General features: G+C 40.4%; 1 protein-coding gene across 9 annotated transcripts in view; it reads right to left on the reverse strand.

The window, feature by feature from the left end:
* Positions 1 to 13,063, reverse strand: part of hspg2 (heparan sulfate proteoglycan 2) — a 272,884-nt gene that overhangs the window by 138,874 nt on the left and 120,947 nt on the right. For all 9 annotated transcript variants that reach the window (XM_060937478.1, XM_060937484.1, XM_060937483.1 and 6 more), the window contains 11 exons: positions 9,822 to 9,969; positions 9,563 to 9,690; positions 9,177 to 9,263; positions 9,018 to 9,082; positions 7,421 to 7,482; positions 7,198 to 7,338; positions 6,171 to 6,344; positions 3,245 to 3,424; positions 2,944 to 3,062; positions 1,218 to 1,329; positions 840 to 953 (listed from right to left, as the gene is read on the reverse strand). In XM_060937478.1, the coding sequence (XP_060793461.1) occupies positions 840 to 953; positions 1,218 to 1,329; positions 2,944 to 3,062; positions 3,245 to 3,424; positions 6,171 to 6,344; positions 7,198 to 7,338; positions 7,421 to 7,482; positions 9,018 to 9,082; positions 9,177 to 9,263; positions 9,563 to 9,690; positions 9,822 to 9,969 (1,330 nt within the window). The remainder of the gene's footprint in view (positions 1 to 839; positions 954 to 1,217; positions 1,330 to 2,943; positions 3,063 to 3,244; positions 3,425 to 6,170; positions 6,345 to 7,197; positions 7,339 to 7,420; positions 7,483 to 9,017; positions 9,083 to 9,176; positions 9,264 to 9,562; positions 9,691 to 9,821; positions 9,970 to 13,063) is intronic.

Genomic DNA, 13,063 nt, shown 5'->3' on the forward strand with positions numbered 1-13,063 from the left:
ACCAAATGGGCTCCCTTTTTTCAAAATTCTCCCTTTGGTGCGCCGTGTGGCCCTGTGGGTTTTGCAGGGCGGCCTGTTGCCACCCAAAAGTCAGGGATTTATTTTTATTCCTGGGTAGAACACTTATTAAAAATAGATGCAGCTGATGGAAGGCTTCCATTACAACCACTATAACTGCAAACTAACATGTTTCCCCACATGTTCCACAACATGATCGAGGACAATAAAAGGATAAGAAGTTAAAAATGACAACCGCTGGCAGCTTGCTGTGGTGCAAGAGGAATAAAACATCTCTGGACATGCTGTTATTGGAAAACACTCAACTCCATGGCTGGAACAGTAATTATATGCTTGAGGTTTTCTGATAATAGCTCCTAGCATAAAAAAAGTGTTTTATTTCCTACTCAACATGTTTTATGAGGTCAGTGGCAAGGCTGTACAGAGCGACAAAATCTGAGACGGTGAGTCATGTCTAGACTCTGAATCCTGCCAGCATCACAAATGGGGAAAAGCTGAAACATTAACAGGGTGAGGAGTTTTCACTGGCTAATTAGTGGCTGTTTTGTTTATTGTACATTTTCATTCACTGATCAGTTATTTGTACATGTTTACAAAAACTCCAACCTACTGTGGAGAGGATGAACACTTTCGCAAAGTAATATCATGGACATATCAGTTCTATAATTATTTAATTTATGGTAACATTGGCAACTTCAGTAACACCACTTCGACATACAAGGATTAGGATACACTTTGAATATGCACTAGTGTGCGCGCGTGTGTGTGTGTGTGTGTGTGTGTGTGTGTGTGTGTGTGTGTGTGTAGGAATGCTCACTCACCAAGCATGCGCCTGTCTCGGAGTCACAGCTACTCGCATGCCCATGGCACTCGCACTTCTCACAGGTGCCAAGGTAGACGCCTGATCCTATGCGTGTGTATCCCAAATCACAATCCTGAACACAAAGCACGAGTCAGGGCGACAAGTTCACACACTGACGCGTGATATCTTGAGAGCTGATAACGTTTGTTTGTTTGGCAGTGAACATCTCAATCTGATGATTCACAGAGAATGTGAACCTCCACCCAAACTACAAAACGGGCAAAAAGGAAATAGGCTATAGATTTATAATTAAATGTTTAATCCTCATCCTGCCAGGAATGCTGGTTTAACGACTCAGTGTTTACAGACTCAAGAGTTTGAGTGGGCGTGTTATAACCTGGCAGGACGGGCCTCGGTATCCTTGAGGACAGGCGCATTCTTCCACTTCAAGAGCCCTCTCGTTCCCGGTGAAATGTGGCACCGCAATATCCATCTGGATATCAGCAACACTGAGCAGAACACAGAACCAAGAAATGAATTAGGCATGGAACGATGTATTGTGTGATGAGGAAATAAAAAAATGATTCATGGCTATTATCAGGCTGCACAATCTCTAAAGTTTTCCGAGCTGTAACGGCGTTGTAATTGCACGTGACGTCACCACGGGTGGAAGTAACACAGCTCTAATGCTGTGAAAACACAAAAAACAGATCTAAAATGGGAAAGAGGTGTTGTGTGATTGTGTACAAAAAAAGCTCTCTTTTTGCAGACTGCTGAAAGATAAAGAAAAGAGAAGCAAATAGAGGGAGAACAAATGTTTAAAAGTTTAAGAAAAGGCCAATTTGTCATTAACTTTTGTTCATTTTTAATAAAAGGAATATTTTAGTTCATAGGCTATTACATTTTACTCCAACCTTAACAAAACTTATTGTAGGTTTTGACGAAAATGAAAAACTTTTTTTTTTTTAATTGAACAAAAAAGATATTTAACTTGATAAATGGGAAAATAACTGTTGCATTTTGTTTTGGTAATAAAAGTTTATTCATTCATTTAATTTTCTTTTCAAAAATTTCATTGGAAAATCAAATTGTGGACCAAATATCGCGAATTATTATCCATACAGGACACTTTTTCGATGGAATAAAAACGTGTTCTATTCCCTTCTAGCAAATTTCATAGCATGCAATATTGTTAGCATATCGCTTATCCTACATGTATTACATCACTCTACCCAATGGAGAATGAGCATTGAATATGGTTCACGATATTGCATGGGTGTCGAGACGACATGACGTCACACGTCAGAGACGTAAAACTTCCGCGTTAGTGAGCGACTGTGATAATTTGCAAATGAACGTGGCCGCCAGGTTTGCACCGTTAAATACGGAAGATTGAAAGAATTTTAAAAGAGACTGTTGAACACCCGAAAAGAATGTGTATACACAATAATAACAATACTAATAGCATAGCTGGCTTTTTTCCGCGGTACATCAGATATAGTCCATTCAGCTAGCATGATATTGAACTCGTCTTTGACTTGTTCAGGGTCATGCTAGCTGAATGGAATATATCTGATACCACAGAAAAAAAAGACAGCCAATATTATTATTATTATTATTATTATTATTATTCCATGCCTACCCAGACCACAGAAATAATCATGTTTCTATCTGAAGATCAGTCAGTACATGTATTATAAAATATTTACATCACTTTTAAGTTCTCGTGTCTGATTGGTCAGGAAGTACAGGTTTAAAATTAATGATTCGAATGCGTTTTCGTTTCTATAGTAACCGCTCATTCTCAGACTTATATAGTTGATGTTTTACGTAATCTAAGCCTAATAATAAACAGATTAAAGGAAAAATGTTCAATTGTTGATCTGGTGAAGTTTTCTGGAAGGAGATGATGTTTATTCATCAGGGGTATATGAAACGGCACTTCAGCCATTCCTGCTGGTCCAGGGAATCAAACCAGCGACCTTTTGGTCCCAAAGCTGCTTCTCTAACCATTAAGCCTTAGCCATAGGCTTGTCATGGGAATGACTGTTTGAAGCTGTTATAAATGATAAACTTGTTTCAGCAACTTTAAACGTAGCTATAAAAACAAACAGCGCAGGCACCTGCTCTCGGCCATGCTGTCTGCGTAAGTGGCTCTGATCATGAAGACGGAGAGGTCAGCCAGGGCCATCAACAGGTGCTCTCTGGTGCACGGCTGTCCATCAGCTCTCCTCCATGCAGACTAGAAGAAATTATTTAGAGAGTTAGCACCACTCCAAAGTCAAAAGCATCGTCTGAGAAGTTTTATTATTCCAGCACAGGGCCTCAATAACAGCCTTCCAATTGGTGGAACTGAACCAACCTCCTTAGAGCACGAAAGCACAATTTAAACACTCAAACTGCACTTGGTCAGCATTAACACACCTCTCGGAAAGGTACGACGAAGGTGGCAGGGACTCGGGGCAGCGTCTTGGTCTGCGAGTAGTGCTCCAGGAAGATGTTGTTGCCCTGGAGAACCACATCAGGCTTGTTCTCGATCACCACTGAGCGGGCGCCGGGCTCATAACGCACCTTGTAGCGCAGCTCTCCTCCATACGCAGTCACCTTTGCGAGGTAAAAAGAGTTGTTAAAAATCTTCAGACACCATTTCCCCTCATCTAAAGAAAGTCACTTTTAACTTGTAGATTTCAACAGATTATTATAATTTTTTTTAAGTGCATTTTCTGTTTTTATTGGTTTGGGAAATCTTTCCATCTCATTAAAATACACAGCTTTAAACAACAATGAGCGAAAAATAAGCTTATATTAAATGCTCTTGCTCTTATACTCATTCTAATCAATGGATTTAAAGTGTGTAATTGTTTCTTTTGTAAAGTGTGTAATTGTAAAGTGTGTAATTGATGCTTTCCCCAATGAGACATTTTCAGCATCTTTGGAAGGAGTCTCCAGTGTCGGCGCTTTATAACAGTTTGACAGCTAAGAGTATTCACAATGGACGGCTTCGCACTTTGTGGTTTCTCAGTAACAAAAGCTGTACATTTTGTATTATTCTATCCACATTCACTGGATATGAGCAATTGTGCGCTCTGATTGGCTACTCTACGACTAGGACATCAGCTCATATACCATAAGTAGAGAAAAACAAAATGGCGGAGCGTGTTGCTGAAGCAACCGAGGATGAAATAAAAACTCTCCTCGAAAACAAAACCCCCAAAAATGTTAAGTATTTAAAAGAAACAGAAATAACTAAAAGAATAGTGTGCCTGCCCCCCCATGTCTTCTGTTTCACACTCCACCCCAGCCCTGAAGAAGAAAAACCACCACCCCAAAAAATACAAAAAAAAACCCTCAACAATATATGGAATGAAAGTATTTGATGGTAAGAATGTCTCTTTATTTTTCAAGAATTATTATCATAGCATTTTTCACACATTGCTACAGTCATTTCGCCGGTTTGTTTACATTCTAAGCAGAAATTATTTTGTCGGACGTTTTGTATAAAGTGTTTATGTACCGAATTTGCAAAAAAATAAAAATTAAAAAAAGCTCCATTTCTCAAAATCCAGTGAATGTGGAGAGAATAAAACAGTTATTCCACTCAATCTCATCATACATTGCTTATAGACAACTCGGTGCTATGCACCTCGTCAGCTATCAGCTCATGTACGACTCAATTTCGTGGAATAACTTAAATATTATCTTTAACAGACAGAAAAATGAAACGTTGGTGCTGCTCTAAGGCACGTAAGAACAGGAACTAATCTGTTTTGTGGACATTCCACAACATTAACTGGATTAAATCAATTTTAAAAAATGTTCCCGTTAGCATACTGATGTGGTATAAGAGGAATAAAACAGTTCTGGATGTGAGGATATTCTAAGATATTGGGTTCACGATTCAATTTTCCAATGATAGCTTTCGAAAAAATAGTAATAATTAATGAAAATTTTATCACTTAAAAAAATAATTTTCCTAATCTTTGACTTAAATATTGCTTTTGATAAATAAATAAATTAATTAATAATAAAAAAAAACTTTACATTTTGTTAACCACCAACAATAATTATTTACCCACATTTGTAAATGTTGTAGTAAATTATATACGTGTTATTTACCAGCTGGGAGGTCCATATCGTGAAATACCGTGACTGAGGTCTTGAAAGTATTGAGCGAGGCCCTCTGGGCCGAGGTCAGTATTTAAGGCCGAGGTCATGGTATTTCACCATACGGACCGACCTTAAGCTGGTAAATAATATATTTATTTTTTTCTTTACCAAATTCTAACAGAAAACGAGAGCGCCCGAAAGGGAAAACCGAGCCGAGCCACCATTTTGAATCCTCATTCACGGCTGTAATGCAAATTTCTTCCCCCTCGGTATACAAGTGCACTTCCATAGCAGGAAAAAAACATTTTGCCGCCTATGTAGTCCCCTATTTATACAAAATTGAGTCATTCAGGATTCAGCCATGTTTTTGCTCGGCGTTAGCAAGTTAGAGGTTTTTAGCTTTCTCCTGAAATGTTTTCTTTTATTTTGTCTTCCTCAAGGTAGTAAAACTTGCTTTCGCTGTGAACGCTGTCGTTATCACCATCCATGATGTAAAATTAATGCTATTCTCCTGAGAAATGCTGGCAAAAATTTACAAGATTTTTGATAATCTTATAAATAAATCTTATATTTAAAAAAAAAATACATGTTGACAAAAAAATTCTACCATGTTTGTTGTTGTGAACGAGCGAGCCGCCAGAGGTCCGTAACCGGGGTCCGTACCGTAGGACACGGACCCACTCGCCAGCCAATCAGAGCGCAGGATTTGATGGAAACCGTACCACGAAAAAAATAAAATAGACTATTAACTAAAATATTCCTCATCAAAAATTAAAAAGTTAATAAAATCAGCCTTTGCTTCATAAACTAAGATTTGTTCTCCCTCCATTTGCTTCTCTTTTCTTTATCTTTCAGCAATCTGTAAAAAGAGCACTCCGAATTCTTGTTAAATCCAGTTCTAGTCAATCACACAACACCTCTTTCACATTTTAGATTCGTTTGTGTTTCAGCTACATTAGAGCTGTGTTACTTCCGCCTACAGTGAAGTCACCCATATTCCCGCTATTTTACATCATTTACATTAACAAAGTGGAAAAACTAAGATTATGCAACCTGATGATCACAATTCAGTTTTTATTTCATCAATTCAAATCGTCACAAATTTGTATCATGATATATCCTCGCACCATCATATTTATTGTCAGTCACGCCACTCTGCAACAGATCTCATCACAGCATCGTGTCATTGATTATTACACTCTTTTCACACTTATTGGATGTGAGCAGGAGTAAACAGATGCACCTTATCTCCTTGGAAGCTCTCGGGCAGCACCCAGTAGTAGATATCATTCGGGATGCTGGTGAACGAGCGATAGAAGACCTCGGCACTACCCCTCTGGGTGATGCCGTCAACGATGAAGCGAGTATTGCCTTCGTTGGTGAGAGAAAACAGCTGCCCGTTGACGCCACCTCGCACCTTTCGACACAACCAGAGGAGCGAGTCCGTCACATGACATGAGACTAGAGGGGTATGTTTATAACTAGAACATAAAAGACAATGGATCGGTTTGCTTGTGAGATCCTTGAATTAAAAAATAGCGTGTCGTCGAGTTAGGGACTATGAAACCAGATTTCAAGGTTATATCACTAATTCATCTTAAGTTATGCTTGGTCTTGGTCTGGATCACAGTGGATCCGGAGTCTCAAGCCTGGGAATTTGAAGCAGGAGGCAGGAATACGCCAACGTACTGGGTTCAATTCAAGGTTGTGGGTCATATTTAAGTCCATTAAAACCATCTCAGTCCTATCTTAAACTATTCTGCTAGTAGGTAGTGTTGTAGGACTCGAGACCGGTCTCAAGACCACTTTTTGAAGGTCTCGGTCTTGTCTCGTAATCGACCCCATTTTTACTCGGTCTTGTCTCAGTCTCAGGATTTTATTTCAAGACCACAACTGCAGGGGTGATTTCACCAAATTGCCAGTGCACTGTCCAATTTGTTTGTTAACATCGTTACTGTGAATAGATGTAAAACTTCCTGCTTCAAATGTGACCAACAACATGACTCATTGCTAATTTGAAATTGTTCTTCCTGTTAATGGCCATCACCCCTCCCCCACCCCCATTCACACACCCTGGTCTGGTCCTGGTCTTGACTCAGTCTCGCCCTGCCTTAGTCTTGATCTTGACTTGATCTCAACCCCTCAAAGTCTTGGTCTTATCTTGGTTTCAGTCATGACTTGGTCTTGACGTCAACACTACTAGCAGGTCTCTAAAGCCCTTGATCTTGTATGAAAATCCTTGAAACCCTTACAGGCTTACTCGAACTAACCTGATCTCTGGTCCAGGTGGAGCTGGCACACTGCTTGGTCACTCCCATGCAGAAACACTGCAAACACCCTTCAGGATTTCCAGCAGAAAGATGGAAGGATCCTGGTTTACACTCGTCACACAAAGTTCCAGCCACATTGGCCTGCAGAGCAAAAACGTATAAAAATAAATACACTGCAACGATGCTCAACCAAATGCAGGTTCCGATAAGGTAAAGACATTACCTTGCAGTTGCATGGTCTGCTGCTGGAACTGATAGTTCCTCTGTTGTCACATTGTGTAAGTTCTGAATAAGGGTTAAAAAGGACTTCAGAAGCAAGCCTTGAAACGTTATGAGCTCTTCATTATATGTGGCCACAAACGGACAGAGACTCCGGCTCAGTAAAGGATGCGTTAACCCTCTGGGGTCAAAAGCTTCGCTGGTGAAGCTCGGCAGGTTTAGAATGAGTAGGTCATGTATTTAGATCAATATCTTTGCAAGTTTTTTATCATACAAGCATGATAAACATATTGGCATAAACTGTATACTTTACACTTTCCTATGTGCCCACTGCCAAATAATAATATAGTTTTTAAATTACCTAAAGTAGATGAAACATAAAACTTGTCACTTTACTCAGGTCACTTTCACTCTTTCGGTTTTGATTGGTTTCTCTTTCGTCGTGGGAACGCCCAGCGTAAATAAGATAAAATCTGTCAGCCACAGTTTAGGCTACCTGTTTGGAGGTAAAACTTGTTGCGAGATGGCACGTGGATTTTGTTTGTTTCAGATGATTCAAGACAGCGATTCAATCTTGAGAACTATGACACTGATGATGAGCGGTGCTTTTTTATTAAATTAACTTTGTCTCGATCCAGCCGAAGATCAACTTGAGTAAGTGTAAATATTTCTTCTATTTCTGATGAGCAGATCGGTTGATATGCGTGCGCTGTAGTGCATACACAGGAGAAATGACTGAGCAATTTTTCGAGTTAAAAGTATTTTCCTAAAAAAATAGTTAATTTTGCTCTATTTTGAGTTTAGAGAGTAAAATTTGGAGTTGGAGTGGGAGCAAAAATATAGAGTGATTGTATAACAGTAGATTGTGGCTCTGAACTGAGTAAAATAGCACAATAGTTAATTTCAAGAACCACTGAATGTAGTCAAATACCAGATAAATGAAGCTGTTGTAAAAAGCAGTTTTAGAACCATGTTGGAACATGTGAAAAAAATCATGACTTTACCCATTGTGATGAACTGTTTTGATCACTGACCTGATGGGATTAAGAGTTGGCAGTGGGACGGGTTTTCACTCTTCTCATTGAATGGAATGGAAACTTTTACCCTTCTCATTGAATACCCCTCCCATTGCCAACCCTTCATCCCAAAACAATAGGACATACTTTTTTTTTTTTTTGATGGCTGGTTAATTGTCCAAATCAATGGAGCAGATTTAACGTTTTTGTGCTTGGTACATTCCTCAGACTGAACAGAATCACGTCAAGTGATCAAAATGGTTTTTCACAATGGGTAAAGTCATGTTGTTTTTCCCACACATTCCAACACAGTTCTCAAACTGCTTTCTACAACATCTTCATTTATCGGTTTTGTTTTTTAAAGTACAATCATGACATACATACTACACAGATATTATTGTACCTGAACTTGTGCGGAGTACAAAAAGTCATATGACTTTGAAAATACTGCTTAGCTTTGTTGAAATTGACAAAATCAGAGCATGGCAAAATCATTAGCGTGCCAGAAAATACCCTCAGACCCCAGAGGGTTAAGCTAAAGTTTTCATAAACAGTAACAAAGACAGCAGCATCTTCAGATGGTACCTTGACTGTAGGGAATGCAGTTGCCGTTGGGCTGCAGAGGATTTCCAATGTACCCGGGTGCACACCTACGAACAAGCAAACAACGGAGGTCACGTTTCTTCTTTCGAACAGCACATGCACTTAAAGTGAGGATGAAAGAACAAAAAGGGAAGGCCTTACTTCTCACAGCGGCGTCCCGTGTAGCCTGGTGCGCAGGCATCGCACGTGGCCTGACGGTCCACATCCAGGAAGCAAGTGTCTGAAAACCTGCACGGAACAAGAAACAAGCAAACAGAGACGTCGTCAACTGTCAATAATTAGTTCTTCTGAGATCAAATTATTTAGGACTGATTCAGCAGGTTGCTTTAAAAAAAAAAAAAAAAAAAAAAAAAGACACGTAAGCAATAAAATATGGCATGATGGCATGTTGTGGGTGATCATTCCCATAAAAGCATGTCTTCAAGTGTTTTATTCCTCAGCAAATTGTTTATATGCTAAAGAACGAGACTCATTTCTCATGAATGTAAATGTTTGCGAGCGAGCAGAGTGCGATACGAAACTCTAACCTGCGAGATGTCTCCGTGTAAGGACAGGGACAAGGCTTACAGTCGTCTGGTCGACCCCGACTGGGATCACCGAAATATCCGGGACGGCATTTATCGCACTGCGGTCCCTCGGTGTTGTGCTGACAGCTCTAACAGGGGGGGGGAAGAGAAAAAGAAAACGAGCAAAACACAGACATTATATACATAAAAAAAAAAACACTAATTATGAAATACAAAACCAACAGAATTGGAGTAAAACCCAAAATTAAAGGTCATTTACCAGGCAGTGTCCGCTGATGGGGTCACAGGCACTGGCATGGCCGTGGCAATTACAGCCGGCACATGTGCCCAGGTAGGGATCACCAGGTATCCGTTCGAACCCATGAGAGCACGACTCGCACGACAGGCCAGAGTAACCAAGTGGACACCTGTGAGACAAGTCTCCGTCAGATGACGTTCATACTCGGTTAAAAGGACCCAGTTTTGATAGAAGCAAAAATATGGAATATATAGAGGATATTACACACTAGCACAAATATATGAAAGTTTATCTTCAAGTGGTGAACATATTCACGAGTGACACATACAGAGAGATTTAAGTCATGGTTGTGAATCTCCACGTCCCGGATGTAGCTCGTATGAAAAATACGAGTGCCGTATTTGTTTTGACAAGGCATGTCGGAGTGAAATATCGGGAATTATTAGTCGTACAGGACACTTTTTCGATGGAATAAAAACATGCGTTCTATTCCCTTCTAGCGGGTTTCATTCATTTGGTTTGAGAGCAAACAATATTGTTAGCATATCGCTTACCCTGCGTGTATTACATCACTCTACCCAATGGAAAATGAGCGGTGAATATGGTTTACGATATTGCATGGTTGTCAAGACAATATGCGAATATTCAACGAGAAATTTTTCTGCTGTGCATGCACACAACCATTTCTTTGTTAGTCGGGAAAGAGAAAGGCACGCCGAATACCCGAAAGGCTCCCAAAACTTCATTAAATATTCTTCATGCATATTTACAAGAGAAAAACATACCAATGGACATCGAAAAACTGGAAGAGAGATGCGTCGGAGATGTAAAAAACAAACATGACCACCAGGTTTGCTTCGTTAAAAGCGGAAGATTTTGAGAGAATTTTGGCTGCCAGTTTGCTCTGTTGTGTGTAGTTGTTCATGTTGAGTTTAAATCTAACCAAGTAAATTACATCGGGAAATAAATACTTAATGCATATACGCAGAACCATGGCCTCACTTTTGTTTATAAATGCCTTGAGACCTCAAGAATGGCACATGAATAGTTTTAAGCGTTAACAATAAATCTAATATAGTAATTTTTATGATTAAAGTGATTTATATAGGTAGCGGTCGAAGTGAATGACCTTGACGTCCGTAACGTCACGGCAGGAAGTCTATTAATCTCATCGCCATTCCCGCTATACTAAAACACAGAGCTGACTGCAACTCCGAGCCTCCATTTTGAGCCAATTTATCGCCATGCCACATAGATGTGTTGCTGGCCGGTGCAGCAACACGACAGAAGCTGGATTTATGCTGCATTCATGGCCCAAGAATGTTCAAACTACAAAGATTTGGACGCGTTTTGCAAGAAGTTCACGGGCACACTGGGCGCCTACGAAGTGGTCTCTCCTCTGCTCTGCACATTTTACTGAAAACTCGTACGAGACCCCTGATCTGTTGAGGAGCGTTGGCTATAAGCCCGTATTGAAAGAAGGTGCAGTACCAATAATTAAAGAAAATTACAAGAAAAGGAAAGTATTTATTATTATTATTTTTTTTTTAAAGAGAGCTCAGTTGCACCAGTCTTCCTGGAGCATGAGCCGAGGGTTGTTGGTAAAACCTGGGACGGAACAGGACGGGACATAGCGCTCAGACAGTGACCTTCCCGTGGTTGTTGCTAAAACCAGTGACATCCCGTTTCGTCCCGGGTTTTAGAATGTGATCGTCTCAGTTCATCTGATTATTTAATTAGCCTTTTACGTTTTATCAGTGAAAATGCATGCATGTACATGTATGTTGCATAAGTTATAACACCCATCCTGTTTTAATGAGAGTCAACCCACAATCAAAGTCGTCAAATCAGTCCTAGTTGAGCAAGTCGGTAACGGTATTTCTTACTTTCACCATAAATTTTTATTGATATGACTTTGGCCTATAGCTGTAAAAGGCCTCGGCCTTAAAACTGGTCATCGCGGTGACGTCACGCACTCAGGGCTGGCTGGCTCAGCGGGGTAACTCGAACGCCAACTTTGCGGTCGATTTTAACTCTCAAAAATATACATGTTTTTAAATTCCCATTTATGCAGCATACAAGAGTCAAGGATGGAGATACTATACACTCAAATTTATTGATAAATAAAGGCTCTGCATATCTGCTTTAAGTCGGAGTGAAAAATACTGTAGCGAGTGTGCAGTGTGGAAGAAGAGTCTGGAGACAGAAAGCTTAGTTTCTTGGTCATTAGTCTGTGCTGCTTGCTCTCAATAGCACTGGCTTGACCGCTTTTATTAGCATTCGCTAACACTACTGATGAACGCTACACTGACCGGAAGGCGACTTCACTGCTGCGCTGATGGCGCCGACTCGTGGGTAAGCTAGCGTTGGCCGTCGAGAATGCTGATATGAAGAGTGTGTGCATGTATTATAATAATAATAATAATAATAATAATAATAAATATTGGCTGGCGCTGAGTAGTATATCAGACATATTCCATTCAGCTAGCATGATACTGAATTAGTCGAAGACAACATATCTTCAATATCATGCTAGCTGAATGGAATATGTCTGATATACCACTCAACACCAGCCAATATTAGGGGTGTTCACACGGCAACTTTTACTCCGGTGTAGCACCGGGGCTGCCCCGGTAGAGTGTTCACACGGTACAAAGTTATACCGGTGTCGCCCCTGAAAGCTGCTTAAACCGGTGCAAATCTAACCCTGCTTGGGAGGTGGTTTAAGAAATTTACTCCGGAGTAAATGCTAGTTTGCGGGGCAGCACCGATATAAAATGGGACGTCTGAACGCTACAGGGGTAGACTCACTACGCGTGAGGAGAGTTGATTACATACGGGCATTGCATAATTTGTCCTGGTATTTTGCGCTTCCAAAATGGCGAATATCAACAACAACAGAACTGCGTGTCTTCCAGTGTTGCCAGATTGGGCGGTTTTAAGTGCATTTTGGCGGATTTGAACATATTTTGGGCTGGAAACCGTCAGCAGTATCTGGCAACACTGGTGTCTTCATCCACGTTGTTTTCCCGGCGCTTGGTGATGCCATGACAACCGGGAAAAGGAAGTACATTTTCACGCATGCGCATATTTCATTTCCGCATTATTACTATCGTATAGCACGGTCGCACAAACTGCTGTGTGAACGCAAGTGGGGCTGCACCGGTGCTAACACGCTTCTCTCTAGTAAGCAGGTGTGTGACGTGTGAACGCTCCACAAAATTTACACCGGTGTAAGATATATCGCAACAAAATACATCGGT

This window comes from Neoarius graeffei, chromosome 13, assembly GCF_027579695.1.
Source record: "Neoarius graeffei isolate fNeoGra1 chromosome 13, fNeoGra1.pri, whole genome shotgun sequence".
In the NCBI taxonomy this organism is placed as follows: domain Eukaryota; kingdom Metazoa; phylum Chordata; class Actinopteri; order Siluriformes; family Ariidae; genus Neoarius; species Neoarius graeffei.